The sequence below is a fragment of the Kryptolebias marmoratus genome, linkage group LG24 (genome assembly GCF_001649575.2).
Source record: "Kryptolebias marmoratus isolate JLee-2015 linkage group LG24, ASM164957v2, whole genome shotgun sequence".
Taxonomy (NCBI): Eukaryota; Metazoa; Chordata; class Actinopteri; order Cyprinodontiformes; family Rivulidae; genus Kryptolebias; species Kryptolebias marmoratus.
Window position 1 is genome coordinate 11,696,724 of NC_051453.1, and position 15,977 is coordinate 11,712,700.

General features: G+C 38.8%; 1 protein-coding gene across 2 annotated transcripts in view; it reads left to right on the plus strand.

Moving 5' to 3' along the window:
* The window catches only part of agbl4 (ATP/GTP binding protein-like 4), a 251,446-nt gene that overhangs the window by 84,205 nt on the left and 151,264 nt on the right, over positions 1-15,977 (plus strand). For both annotated transcript variants that reach the window (XR_001808379.3, XM_017407166.3), the window contains exon 4: positions 6,708-6,802. Coding sequence is in view for 1 of the 2 variants with exons in the window: in XM_017407166.3 (XP_017262655.2) it covers positions 6,708-6,802 (95 nt within the window). In the remaining variant the exon portion in view is untranslated. The remainder of the gene's footprint in view (positions 1-6,707; positions 6,803-15,977) is intronic.

The window sequence follows — 15,977 nt, forward strand, 5'->3', positions numbered from 1 at the left end:
CACAGTGAGAACATTATGTGTGCTGTGGGTGTTTATTATACTAGGTTGTTGTTTTACCATTTTGCTGTCTACAGAGTTTATGTTTGCATATATTGTTGTGTATATCCATGTGTGTGTGTGTGGCTCTGTGTGTGACCTCCATCAGCGTCTGGAGGTTATTGGCCACTGCTGTCACTCTGTAGAGAGAAGCCCTAATTAAAGAAGTTCCAGCTGACCATCGTCTTACAATGGAAGTGGGAGACTGCCTTTCAACTCAGTGTCCAATGCAGAAACTTCCTCCTCCTCTTGTTGAACAAAAGAGCCTGATACAAGAAGCCATGAATGACTAAACCAAACAAAAGCTCTTTAAAAGACTGTCACCATGCTATCAGATATCTCCACAACCAGCACTGCTTTGAATAAATCTTTTTCACTGAAGGAGGGAGAAGGAAATTAAAAGCTGACATTTAAAAGGCTGCTTCTAGGACTTGTGGCCCCCAGGATCAATAGCAAGGTATCTCACAACTTCCCTGCATATTAGCTCACTGTTCCACCATTCATCACAAAAAAGTACAAACAAACCAAAACTATTTTTGGAATATTATTGTTGTTTTTGTCAGTTTACTTCTGTGTGTGTGTAACATAGCTGATTGAGAAGGGTGTGGTTTTTGTTTCTGTCTCTGTATTTGTGTACCTTTAATGTGTTTAAAGAATCTCGCCTTCCTTTTCCTCTTTCTTTTTTGTCAGCACCTTGAGTTGACATTGTTCACGAGGGACCTGACGTCTCTCCTAGCAAACTAGGGGAAAAAAGCAGAGGCAAAGAAACAGAGAAAGGAAATAGTTGGGTGTAGGGGTTATGTGTTTGTATTTTAACATTACTGACATTTCTTTGCACTAGGTGACATTGTCACCATGCAACTTTGTGAACAGTCTGTCAAGTAATATATAACAGTTTTCATCAAGGTCATGCATGAACTCCCAGTGGAGATATACCTGTACACTATCTCCTTGACATGCAAACATGCAGTATGTACAAGTCTCTGACCTCTGTCCTCTCACACAGTGGCTTAAACTTTCTTTCTGTTTTGGCCTATTGTATTGTTGTCCCCACCTATTATTGTCTTGTAACCTTCCTCACTCTCACCGCTCTTTAAAGGAGGTTAGCCACACCTGAGCTGCCCTGCCTAACCAGGGCTTCAACAAATATTGTGATTCTAAAGGGTGGTCTACTAAGACCAAATCTTCCTGTTCTTTGCAGAATTAATAAGCACTTCCATTTTTTAACAGAACATGTAAACTCCACACATAAAGACCAGGAAGTGGTCCTATGACCTTCCCACTGTGAGGCGACAGCCCCACTGTGCTGCTCCTCTCTAATATATATTTACCATTTGATTGTGATCACTTTAGATATAAATTTCGTTGACATACATATAGTAAAATTTTACTATTCATAAAATCATTTTTCTCAAATCAGAACATGAAGAACCTATTCAGAAGAGTCTTGCTGAATGAATTTACTGTTTCTCAAATATATATATATATTTTTAAACTGTCTGGGTTATATTCTTTGTGTATGAATCTTATTGACAGTAACAATATTGAAGTTTACTACATAGTGTTTAGATTTATGTCTGTGCTTGAGTACTTATAGTGTTTTTTGTGGTGGTAGTCCCTAGTCCAAGTAATTGGCACATTGTGTGTCAGTGATCACACTGATCAAAGACAATAAAAGAAGAAAAGTAGAGCTGCCAGCAACCATCAGCCTGTCTGTCTCTGATGGCTATAGACAGAGCTCTGTGAAGGTGAATCAGTGAACTGCAGTTTAGTGATGATCAAAAATCGACTGATACCTAATCATGTTTTTAGTCCATGGACAGCATGTTTCTGTGGTTGATGACAAAAAAGGCTGTTAAATGGTCTATAGTTTTATTTAACATTTTAATCTAATCTTGATTTTACAAAGCACTAACACACATCTATACAGCACTTTTTTATCATTAACACTCTATATAAGCAGCAACCATACACAGATAAGCATATCCAAAGCCAAGGGGTTTAATTCCCTGATCTTCAAATCTTTTGTGCTCAGAGATCCTTATTCCTAACAACATTCTTCAGCTTCTTCTGGGGGATAGTGATGTGTTCCCAGGTCAGAAAGTATATATCGTTTGATCTCCCTGGAAAGATTTGGGTAATTCTTTGAAGTATTCTAATCAGGTGTCCATATCACCTCAACTGACTCCTTTCAATGTGGAGGAGCAACAGCTCTACCCCCAATCTTCCTCAGATGACTAGCACCTCATTGTTTCTCTAAGGCTGAGCCCGGCCACCCTAAAAGGAAGCCCTTTTCAGCTGCTTGTATGTCTAATCTTGTTCTTTTGGCCATGATCCATATTTCATGAGCATAGGTGAGGGTTGGATTGTAGACAGACCAGTAAATTGAGAGCTTTGGCTTTTGGCTCAGCTTCTTCTTCACCAGGACACACTGGAGCAATTCCCTCATTATTATGGACAAGGCCCAAATCCATTGATTCATCTTCCACTCCATTCTGCCATCCCTTATGAATAGGACTCCCAGATACTGTTCCCGGATACTCTTTCCACCATTTTTCAGCCAAGAAAAAAAGGCACCAGAAACTCAATGTGGAAGAAGAGAAAGAGGAACCATCATGGAAAGATAAGCCCCTGCACAGCATGTACCACTGGCAGATTGAGAAAATGGTTGACATCAACAAATTCTACCAGTGGCTAGAAAGGGCTGGACTGAAGGACGGCACAGATACACTAATCATGGAAGCACAAGAGCAAATGAGGCTGAGGTCTACCATACCAGACAGGACCCAAGATGCAGACTATACAAAGATGCCCATGAGACTGTCCATCACATAACAATGGGATGTAAGATACAGGCAGGCAAAGAGTACATGGAACGCCATAACCAAGTGGTGTTCCATGTAACATCAGGAAGAAGGAATATGAGAAGCTCGAGAAATACCAAGACCAGAAAGAGGAAATGGAGAAGTTCTGGAGAGTCAAAACCTTAGTGGTGCCAGTGGCCAACAGAGCACTCCATTCTATGACCCCCAAACTGGAGAAGTGGCTCTATCAGATCCCAGGAAGAACCGCAGAGATGTCTGTCCAGAAGAGCTCACTCCTAGGAACAGCTAAGATACTTTGCAGAACCCACAAGTTACAAGGCCTATGGTAGAGAACCTGAGCTTGAACTGAAGTGGAATCACCCATATGGAAAAAATAGGGCAAGCTGGGTGTTTTTTTTTTTTTTGCTTTATATATATATTGGTGTGTATGTATATGTCTATGTGTGTGTTTTAACTTCATATATTAAGTATTTTGTGGAATATCTGTTTTGATTGGCTACATCAATACTTAGATCCAGATTCATGGTAATTATTTTATGCCACAGGAGACTGAAAATCTTGCTTACTTCATCTCTAAGGTTAATTTAGATTTAGCATATTGTAAGATGCTACAAGCTAAAGATGGTTCAAATGGTGTTAAACTATCTTCATGCCAAATTTGTTTCTACTCACTGATGCATATTTCTTTGAACTGCCATTTGGTAAAATTTTATGATTTTATTCAGTGCTTAAAGATACCTGTTATCATTTGCAAAGTGTGGCAATAGTATTTGTGCATATATGTTGTGATGCCACAGAGATGCCTGTTCCAGTGTGCTGGGGAACAGGTGGGGGGGAGTAACTCAGGATTTTGACATTTTCTGTTAACATGACAGTGAAGACAGCATGGATGTTAATCTCTTTTAACTACTACCACTCTAATTAAATCTTCTGGGGTAGCTCACTTCACTCATACACGTGGGATGTCTTTTAAATTATTACTGGTTGTTCGAAGGTTTTAACGATCTGGACAATTGACCCTGGAGCAGTTCATTTGATTTTAGTGCTTTAAATTTTTTAGTTTGTGCCTTTTTTCTGTTTGAGAGAAAGAAAGCTAAACAAGGCAGACAATTATACACACAAAATGTATACATGAAGTGCTAATTACCAACTGTTTGCTGAATGTTTGTTCTTTGTATAAGCCTATTTTCTGTTGTAATCTCTAAAATGTTGTGATTTCTTAAAAAAACATATTTGTATGAACTAAAATAGTCTGTTACCACATAAAAACATAATTTTAGTTTCTATGTTTTGACTTGTCATGGAGGAGCCAAGCTTTACATTAGGCAGTTAAGGACTGCATAACTATTTGTGTAACTATCTGATGCAAACGTAATGTGGTGTAAAGACCCATTTTATAAAAATTTGGCTGAACCTATTTGAAAATGTGTAGATATTTGAGATGGCTGAAATTTGCTCTGAAAGAGAACACAGTCTTAGTACCCTTGGCATGACATCTCCATGAGAATTACCCCCTGGATTGCACATGAACAGTTTTGAAGAAAAGCAAGGCAGACCCAGAAATAAAGAGACTGTTTGAGTGAGAGCAAAAAAAAAGCTTTGGGGAATCCCATGAAGTATCATGATCATACTGATGGAAACATTCTCCCAACAATGAAAAAAAAAGGAAAAACAAGGTTAAAGAATTAAAGACACAGCATATAATAACAAAGGTGCTAATTTTGTAGAAATTTCTGTCAAACAAAACCACAAGATTGATTTTTGTGCTGTATGATAGGAAAATGAAAAATCAAACTCACTTTCATTCAGAAAGAAATATTAAAATTTCACTGATCCTTCCAGCCTTTTGTAAATCTTTCCTCATAACATCACAGTAGAGTTGAGTTTGTGCTGAGTGACTGAAATTTACCCGGAGAGAAATACAGGTTACTCAGTTTTGAAGAACTGTTATTTGTATACTTACTGTTTAACAATGGGTTGCTGTCTAAAAGCTCTTTTAAATTTTCAGCATAGACATGGAATATACTGCATTATATCTCAGTGACGCCACATTCATTAAAAGTGTTGACAGTTTTTGCAGATCAAAAACCTGCAGAAAACAGTCACGTTATAGGTTAAATTTAACAGGAACTACAGTTAAAAGGAGAATAAAAATAGTCCTCAATCATGTCTGATGCACTCACTAAAGAGTAATGTTGGTTTGTAACTGGCCCAGGGCTCCCCTACCTTGCTTTTAAGCCTCGCAAAGTTCCTGTTATTCTTTTTAATCTGTTTAGCTTCAATTAAATCAGAGCGCCACCATGGGAGATGTCTGTGTGTCTTGTTATTCCCTTCCTACTTACCAGTCCACTTGCTTCTGTCCTCAACGTTTGTCCTCAGACAGAAGAACTCCATTTACTTTATGCTCCTACCCAAAATAACTTTCCCCCATTCTCATTTATCTTTATTTGGCAATTATTTTCTTGACTGTTTGTCTCTATCTCTGCCACTGTTTCTTTATTCATTGCTAAACCACCGCTTTCCCTGCTTGACTGTTTCTTACCTAGTTTTTTGTATTATTGTGCCTGTGATTCAGTCCTGTTTTTCTTCCTTTTGCTTGTGCTTCTGTCATCTGTCAGGACTTAGCTCCCTCTGAGTTAAACAGGCCGAACAAATAGATTACAAACAGTGGGCAGAGTGAATCTAAGGAGGAAGACAATCTGAATTTGTTGTGGATAAAGAATGAGGAAAGAGGCTGTGCAGTCAAAGAAAGCCAGTGGAGTCAGAGCGAGGCTGTATTTGCCTGAGGGGAAAAGGCTGAAAAGTAGCTCTCGCAACAGATGTGCGGGGCAGTAAAGTGTAATTGAAATGCCAACAGCAATGGTCTTATCTCCCTGCTACAGGAGCCTGCTGCCAGTCTCAACATCAGTTAGATGTCATTTTACCTAAGTCTGAATCAGCCTGCCACAATCCGCAATCCCCATTCCTCTGAAGCCAGGCGGGAGAAAAAAAAAACAGAAATGGATGAGGGGGAGGAGAAAGAAGAAGGAGGGAGAGGAAGGTGGGGATTCTGTAATAGGATTTCAGTGGCACCCAGTTAACTTCCACCACCTGGACTTAGTTGGTAATTTGATATGCCCCATCAATAGGATTCATTTACACCACCGCAGTATTACCATTGCCATTTCTTTGGCTTTTTTTTAAATAAAAAAAACTATAAATTGATTCATTTCTCTCCCCACATTTCTACACTCATCCTGATCCTATCATACTAAAGGTGGAAGGAAGGAAGTATGGAGGATCTGTTCCAGAAAATTCTAGCCATACGAAACCTTTAGACCAGAGGAGGTGGATAGCCAGACTCCATGGCTTGTCCTTTGCGCTCCAGGCAAGGCTTAATGTTTTCTGTCCAGGCGGCATCCCTATGGGGAGAACCATAATGTCTTCTCAGATTAAAGGCTGGCACTCCTCTGAGATGATGCCTTTTATCGCGAACTTTGTTACCACAACATGGGTAATCTGTGGGGCATTAAAGCTGCTATATTTCTGACTTGTAATCTTTATGTGTCAAGATTCTGTGCGCCATTGGTTGTATTTATGATGGCAGTGACAACTTCTATCCAGTACCTCCAACAGTTCACGGCTTATATTTTTCAGCTAAAACCAAATAACACAAGTTAAAACCAGCTGAAAGCAAAGCACATGTTTCTAGATCAAGGTTGAATATGAAAAAAGACCTTGTGCATTTTTGTGGTAACAAATTTCTTGTTTACCTTTTTAGCAGGTTTTCAAACATTTTCTATAATGTCTTTTTGACACATGCAGTTTGAGATTTCTATTAAATGTGTGTGTGTGCTTGTTTTTCAGAGGGTCATTTTCAACGTGGTGAACTTCTCAAAGACCAAGAGCCTGTACAGAGATGGCATGTCTCCTGTAGTGAAGTCTACCAGCAGACCACAATGGTAAGCAGGTGGTGATAACAGTACATCTTTTTCTGATATGTTGTGTACATCAATTCCGTAAAGTTTTTTTTTTTCCATCTTCGATAGTTTAATCCACATATTTAAAGAATCCTGAAAGTGTTTAAATAACTTCCTCCAACTTGGAAAAGGGTTTTGTATTTGGCCAGAACTCAACACACACATTCCCTAACACACAGACGGAAACTGCAGATTTCCTTATTGGATGCATCTGGGTGCATTAGCATGTGATCCTTTGGTTGTGAGTGTGATGGCTGTCTGATGTAATAACGCTTGACTGATGGATGCAGAAATGTGCATGTGTGAATGAATAGGTGGAGCAGGAGGGAAAGGGGATGGTGCAGTGAGGTTGGGTGCGGTGTCTGCCAAGCAGGCTGGTGTATGCAGCGGGGCGGAGAACAGAGGTAGCGTGATGAAGTGTTGCCATCCAAGAGGAGCCCTGACATCTGTCATCGGTTGATGGAGGGCATCGGCGGAAACGCCAGGCATCTGCCACCCTGAGCTGTGTGCGTCTGCTAGCCCGCTGCCTGCACCAACCGTAGCGTAGCGTGCTGGTCGCAGGCTAATGAGAAGAGACAATGGTCACGACACCGTAAACAGGGAAGATGAACTCCTGTCTACAATATTGCACAGTGCAACATATGATGCAGCTTAACTCGACCTCTTAGCTCTCTCATTTTTGAGTCTTTGTTCTTCAGTTGCAGCTGTTGTGTGTGCCATAGTTTGAGATTGGCACAACTATTTTCACAGTAAAAAGGCAAAAAAGTGTCATAATGTAAATGCCACTTTCTGAATGACTTTTGATGTGACACAATCTCAGATATCTGAGTTGTTAATCAGTAAACAATGCTTTGTATAGCATCTAGTTTATAGTTAGTTAATAAGGTCCCATAAATAAATGTCTTGGTAACAAATGTAGTAAGAAGTACCATTGCTGACACCTGACTTTATTTGCCTGTTTTAACAGCTCATTTTAGCAGCATCTCATCTGAGAGTCATCACGTCTCATGCACTTGTAAAGCCATTTTTAACTGTTTGGGGCTTTCAAGACTGCAACTGTCATTGTTTGTGTCCCCACAAAGTGGTCAAGATGCTTTTAACACAACCTCCTCTATTTGACTTTCCATGAGCACAACAAAGCACAGACAGCTCCTAAAGTAGCAATCTTCTTCCTGACAGTTACAGATATGGAATAAATAAAAAGGCAGAGTGGAGAGCCTCACCTGTCTGCTCCAAACTCACACAGGATAGGATGAAGAAAGCACGAGGAGAGAGAAAAGTAGAGACATCAAGACAGACATAGGGGCTGGAGGAGGAAAAAACACAAAATACAAGACAGAGATTACCAAGACAGGTAGACACGGAGGAGAGAACTAGCGAGAGAGAGCAGCAAAAGATTTTTTCCCAGTGCCCACTACCCCATGTATGTTTTTATCAAAAGAATGGTCAGTTTTAGCTAAGAAGTTGAAGCCTTTATCTCCTTGTGCAGGTGCCTTATGTCCTGAGGCCGCAGCATCATTTGGTGCTGGAGGCTGCAGAGTCTGGCTGGGCATCTCATAGACAGACAACTGGCAGATTACAGTCCAGCAGGACATTCAGTGCTACAGGTGGAATGATCTAGCCTTTATCCCTCTATCTATGCCCCTTTTCCCCCCAATTCCTTTCTTCATGACTCCTCTGGCAAGAAGACACCAGAGGAACAGAAACTTGCATCATATCACATTTCAGCACTACAGGTTACATATTTGATGAATAAAGAATTACAAAACACAAATTGCTTTCTGGGATTAGCAATAAACTAACAATCGACTTGTCACAAGTTTGTAACTGAAAAGATTTTATGTTTTTCTTGCGGTGGAATAGCAAAATTAATTTTCGAGCAAAGAAACAGCTGGGTTCTCGCGAAGCTGTTTCTTCACACAGACATTAGTATCATATTCATTATTCATTGTGACTTCCAAAAATACCAATTCACATGAGGAACTGGGAATTGACTTAACATTCAGAGTGAAAAAGAGTGTGAGTGCTTATGAGTCAGAGGAAGGAGAGTGAACCATATTTTCTTGTACTAGTCTGTCGAACACAACAGCCCCCTTGGTGACAGTAAGTGCCAACCACACTCCCTGTGGTCTGCTTGTTGTTAGACTGCTAGAGCAAAGAATTGCTCAGCATCCTTATTTTCCAAGATAAGATAATTAGAAAGTCAGCAAGCGTGGTGTAATGCAGCTGTTGGAGGCCCGAAATCCATGAAGTGGGGTAACAGCCATCATGGTTGCAAGAGACTGACTGCGTGTACCATCCATGTGCAGTAAAAGAAAAAGTGCTGCATGACATTATTTTGTGTAATTGGCTGCAACTAACAGTTATTTTAAAATTTGTTTATTAAAATTTGACAATATAAAATGTGTCTTTACATCATCTCCATTAGATTTATGATGTAATATTTGTTATAAACCTTATGATTTGAAGTGTCTCCTTTAATTAACTTTCCACTTCTTTTTCAGTCAGTTGGTGTGTGGATAAAAATAGCTTCACCTCTAACTGAGCTGACGGATGAACAGTCAGAGTTGGGGAAAATTGGTTGCCAGATATTGCCTTTATAGTTAGAACCAGCCAACCTTGATCAAGGGTAAACGTTTTTTCCTTTTTTATTATCGAAGACAACAAATAAAACATAAAACTTTTTCAAGCATTTGTGCTCAAACAGTGGTCTGACACATAGACATACAATCATTCAATCTAGCTTTTGCATTTCTTCTGAAATTTCTCCTGTAAGCGCGTGATGCAACAGCAAAGTGAAATTCTATTTGGAAATGTCTGCCTCGCCATGAAGGTGCATGTTTGCAGTAATTGTTCTGTCAATCAGCGGTTCTCCTCTTGCCACCTGTTAGGTTCAGGTGCAGGGTAAGGGGTAAAGAGACGTGAAACAAAGGGTGAGGAAAAAATTAAACAGGAGGATACCTCTACTACTTTATTTTTCCATCCTTTATATTCATTTAGTTATGTCCTGTTCCTGTGTATTTGTTGCTAAATTCACTAATGCCCATTATTTTCTTTCTTGACCTTTTCTCCTTTAGTCAATTTTGCTTTATTTATTCTTCTTACTGAATCTTCCTGTCTACTTCTTCATGAAAAACTGCAATTTGTGCTTTTCTGGTGTTAATAACTAGTGGAATATGTAATGAAAGCAGCCATATTTTTATATTAAATGTACAGAAAGACACAAATTAAATTACAGAGAAACTCTTCAGTACAAAAGATGTACTGAACCTGCTTATGTATGTTTTTTACCCATAGCACCTGCAGGATGAAGGAAATTGCACTTGTCAGCCTCATAAAGAAACCTCTTATCCAGTACCACACACCACCCGTCCTCTTACTGCTGCATTGCTGAGCGGGGCCATTTGAGTTTGAACACAGGCAGTGTGTGATAATGGTAGAGGGAGATGGTTCCTCTCTGGGGGACAGAGTGTCAGGCAGCAAATTGAAGACAGACAGAATGTAAAGGTTGTATGATAACTACAGCAGACCTCGCAGACTCCTCAGACGGTTTTAGCACACATCTCGGTTCTCTTCTTGCCTGCCGCTGAGCCACTTGCACAATTAACCATGTGCCATGCCTTTTAATAATAGACATTTTAATTGTCGACAAATGAAGAGTGATGTAAAATAGCTAATAGCTTGCGCTAATTAATGGGGGAATTGAACGCTTGTTAATTAAGGGCAAACAGGACAAGGACCGGCTCGGTTAATTTGAGCAATAAAACCGAGACTAACGGCTGATTTCCAAACAGAGCCGCATCGCAAAAACATCAAGCGACCCACAAGCTGCTGTTTGAAAACATTTGTGGCCCCCTGTCCTCACCTTTACCACTCTATCCTCTGTCCAGAATCATAAAGCAGGCATAAACAAGAATGGCTAATCTCTGCATAGATATGATGAAACAAAAAAGATCCTAATAATGTAGTCATTACGTTCCCCAGAATGAAATAACAAAAACTGTTAGTCACAAGTACTATATATCATGTCTGATTTGGCTGTTTTGCTACCTATAGCTCTTAATTTATACAAAAACCAATTTGTGTTCATATTCAGTACATTCTGCCTCTTTAATGTCTCCCTTTTTTTTTCTTCATCTCCATTTGGTCATACTTAGGTGAAGAAATGACTCAGTTCTATCTAGAGTGTTCTTCACAAGACCAGAGTAGCTTTGCTGTCATTTCACATCCATGTTTCTCAGTTTAAAAGCTTCATTTTCAGTTCTATTGTAACATAATTTTTATTGCACCTACAGTACACTGTGCCTCAGGCTTCTGTCTCAGAGAGGATGTCTGAGACAAATTAAAACAGAGACTATGTTGCAGTGCTGTCTCTTTGCTCTCACAGCCACTATGGAGTGGAAACTGTAGCAATTACCTGACACTTCATGAGTTTTTATATAAGATACCAAGATTAAAAAAAGAGAAATGGTACATATGATATTCCCCTCTCAGTCAACATTGCATATGATAAAGGAGATGGATGTGATCTTTTAATAAAAACAAGTCACAGAAGTGAGACACCTAATTATTTATCAGTGGCTTGTTCTCTAAGAAGGAACTGACTGATCTATGAATCTGTACAAGACAGCAGAGACTGCCTTTTTTTTAGTATTTCTGTAATGTGTTTTCATGACTCTTAGACAAATCCGGTGTTCTGCTCACTTTCTTTCTGCAATTTCTTCCTTTCTCACCTTTCTCTAGTTGTATTTTAAAAGGAATGAGATTCCAAAGAGCTGTTCTTTTTTTTTTTTTTTTATAAAACACTACTTTTCTCTTCTTTCTCTTCTCTGTGCCATCTGGTAGTCTGTATTCTTTTTAGGTAAAACACAAATTGGGAAGCAGAAACGAATAGAGAATGAGTCTAAGAGAGTAGCTCCAACCACAGCAGTCAACAGCTTGTGCATTTCTCTTGTTCACAGAAACTCATTAGTATGCTGCCAGAGGTAGTGAAAGAGGATTATGTGGTGGGGAAATAATGGGACAAAATGTAGCAAATAGATTAATAATCTTTTGGATGATAAAGATGCACGTGAGAGTTTTGTGCTTCTGTGCATGAGCATCACACGAGTTTTATAAGGGAATTTTTAGTGTATTACGACAGAGAGGCACCATGCCTCTGACTCTCCATTCAACCCACAAAATGACTTACCTGGACAGTTTTATGTTTGCCTGGAGGAGAATTAAAAAGCCACTTCATTTCCTTTTTTACAGGCTGGGTACGCATGTCAGCATGGCCCTCTCTGAAAGCGCTCTAATCTAAATGCTTTTGTCAAGGGAGATTTGGTAGATTGCAGTAGGCAGAGGTACAAATTGGTTGTGTCATCTTATAATGAACTAGGTGAGGCGTTGCAGTTTTTCTGCAGCCAACAGCCCCCTGATTACTGTACTGTAAGCCACTGCTGCTGTTAGTATTGCAGGCGGAAGACCTCACCTTGACCCTGCCTTGTTCAGGAAACCCGATCTCATGAACTCTGCAAAATATTTTGTTGTAGTAAGCCCAGTGTGACGCCAAACATGTTCTTCAACAGCTTGTCCTTGATTGATTTTATGTCGTAAAGTTTCTAGGTCCAAGTTGCATTTATTTTACATGTAGAGTTGCTATTATTATGCGATGTCTAGAATACTTTGAGATGTTTTTTTTTGTTTGTTTTTGAGTGATTGTACTTAATAAGTTTCAAACATCTCACAGCAGGAGCTTGTGCACTCGCCCTCTAACTCCAGCTAAAACCTTGTGGATATCTTAGAAATTCCACAAAGCCATGGTGTCAGATGTTTATGGGATATATTAGGACACTCGGTAGGATTGCATTGCGCCGAAGACAGAATTTTATCTTAGTGCCAATGCCTATGGGAGTGTTTGTGTGCTTTACATGCTCTGTGCTGAGAAAAATGTTCGATCACACACAGTTAACCACTTAAATCAGGTTTAAAGCTTGTTTTACGGGGATGGTGTTAGAAAAGCGTTAGGTTTCAGTGAGGTGTGAGGGGATGTGTTGTGTCAACGAGAGCCCTCAAAATTTATGAAATAAATGTGGCTGACTGTGAGTTCCAATGCAGAGTCAACACTGCTGTTGAGTTTGTTTCACAGTTGCTTCAGGAAAGCCAATATCAGTGCCTGAATCATTCTCTTCTCTCCTTTTGATAATGAGTTCTTGAAGAAATCTTTCTCGTTCCCTAACTGCATTTTCCTCTCCTCAGTGCCATTCTCATTCTCCTCTTGTTGTTACATCAACTCACTCATTCTGCGGGGCTAGATCCCATCATCTGCAAACACATATGCAATCTCCATTAACTCTGAGTCAATCCTTTGTCTTAGCTTGATTGTATTTGAACATTTTCCTCTAATATATTTTCCACATATTTAAATATGCACTTTCATTGTGTGCTTTTTCATCTCAACACTTCCATGGTTGTGTTGCACATACTGTGTGTATATAACTGAATTGGGTGTTGTCTCCTTTCTTCTTAAATGTCATTTACTATTGCAGCTGAGGAAAACATGTAGGGTAAATAATAAGAGGTACAATTTTGACATATTGATATAATGATCATTATTTACCCTCCCCACCCTAGAATCTGATAGGAAGTTATTTGTCTCTTTTATGGTAAATATTCCATACAATAGCAAGGAAAATTGAGTTTTGCACCTGGGCTTTTATTACTTTGTTTTTATGTTGTTGGCATCTGTTTGTGCATAAAATTATGATCAGACAACTATTTATTAGGTGGGAAGCAAGTGTTCAAAGTTTCTTTAGTGAAGAAATATGCTATCAGAATGTAGCTATCAGAAGTGAGATATTTCAGAGTTTTTGTTTTTTATATATATATATATATTTATTTTTTTTTCACGCTGACTGCAGCGTGTGTATTGTTGGACAGGCTGGTTGCAGTGTTGATGTTTAAAGATCTCTTTCAAACCATTTGCAAAATTGCTCCAAGAATTACCCCTGAACTTCTGTCCATTTCACAATGCAAGATAAAAGCTCAAGCTGACAGCACAAACTTCAAAACACCATAAAAGCTATTGTGTTCATAAAGAGAGAAACGCCACCTGAGTGCGTGTGCGAGCGTGTTTTCTTTTGCCTGGGTGGCTCTGAGTGTGTGCACGACATGTGCACATGGCTTCCTCTGTCAATGTGTGCATCTGTTTGTACTTGCTCGTGTTTGTGTTTGTCAGCAAGTTTGTTGACAACACTGTAGGACATCAGGGTGAGATTGCTCTGACTGTGAGGAAACAGCTCATCTGAATATAGATGGGTCCCATCTGGAGGCGGTTGGCTTTGGCCCTTCATAATTTTGTAAGCAGCAAAGCATCTGGGCCCCACTAATGAAACCAACGGCACAGGAAAAAGGCCCTGGGCTACTGCAGGCTGCCTGTAGCTGTTACGAGTGGAAGAGGAGGGGGACAGGAATAAGTCAGAGTGGAAGAATGAATGAAGAGAGATGCGAGCCAAGAGCAAAGAGTGTGCTGAGAATATTGGATATCTTAAAAAGACCCAGATGACTCCTGTGAGACAACATTCAAGAAAGCCAAGTAGGCCATTAGAAAACTGAGCCATAAAATGAAGACAGTGGTGTCTTTATTGTGGCCCATTAACTTGGATGTTCATGTGGAGATAGCTGCTCTGTGTGCCACTGTAATGAGCAATACAACCAAGCCCAGCATTGAATTATGCATTTTTAGAAAAAAAGGGAGAAAAAAAAAACTTACTCTGGTTAAGCAGAATTGGCAGACATCACCTTTAGAGAGCAATTTAGAGCCAACATTGCCTACTTGAAAATTGTGTTTTGCCTTCAACTAAATCTCAACATGATCTTCTCATTACAAGAGTGAACCGTTGTTAGCCTAATGACTTAGTTCAGTTATAGATGACTGGGCAATGATTTGATGCATCTTCATTTTATTTGTACAATAAATCTGCACCAGTTGACCAGATTAAATCTTACAAGATGAAACAATATTTCAATGGTATGTCATAAAATATACGTTAATTCAATTTTTTGTCAACAAACTTATTTCAGATTACTATTTCTTGCATATGGCTACTTAGAATGAGTTGTACAATCTCAATTCCCCTTTTTATGTGCTTTTAAAAATATGACAACTGTTTCATATAATTAACATTTTTTCAAAATGAGAATTTTAGCCACCCACCTGAGGTTTATATTTTTTGGACACCATTGAAGTCCACAAACAAAATGTTATGGCTTTTTGACAAACTTCTTTGATTTTAAGTCAACAGTAGAAAATGTTTAAACTTAAAAACATTTTTATTCTGATTCTTTTGACGTTAAAAAACACTTGACAATTTTGTAGGCTTGAGACCTGGAGTTTTACACCCCTGCTCTACACATTCTCTTCTAAGATTTTGCAATATCTCATGGAATTGTGCACACTCTTGTGAAATAGTTTGCTTGTTTTTTGTTAATCTCACATGTTTTGAAAGTTTGGAACTTTTTAAATAGTTTTCATTTGTGTGAAAAACACATTACTAAAATATATAACACAATACACATGTATTGATTTCCACATACATTACAACACAGTAACAACATATAAAATTGGGGTGACAGTCCTAATGTTTCAGGCTTTACATTTGGGAGCTAACTATTAATGTAGTTTCTAAAAATGTGTTGTTTTGTGAGGCAGATTTTACACACTACTTACTTCTTTATCTAGTTTATACTTGCTATTAAGTAGATAAAATTTGAGTATGCCCTGGCCAGATATTTGCTTTCATTTTGCTACTTTCTTTTATCACATGCTGCAGAGTTCTGTTAATCACCCAGTGTATTACAGAAAAATTAGCATAACATTTGAGCTATTTATAATTTTCCCTTCCTTTTCTGTTGCTGCTGGTTATTTTTTTCCTCTTGTTTTTTTATCAGTTTAATCTAATGTAACAAAATCTGCAACTTTACTGTATTCTTGGGGTAGAAAAAGAACACATTAACCATTGGATTGGATTATTTAGTTTAATGTTCATACTCTCAATTGTGCAATAATGCAGAGTTATCTACATCTGCCATGTCTGTTTTGCATAAAAATGTAAACATGAAACATGAGAGGGACATAATACATTTTATCTTTGTAAACATTAATGAAGCATAAGGT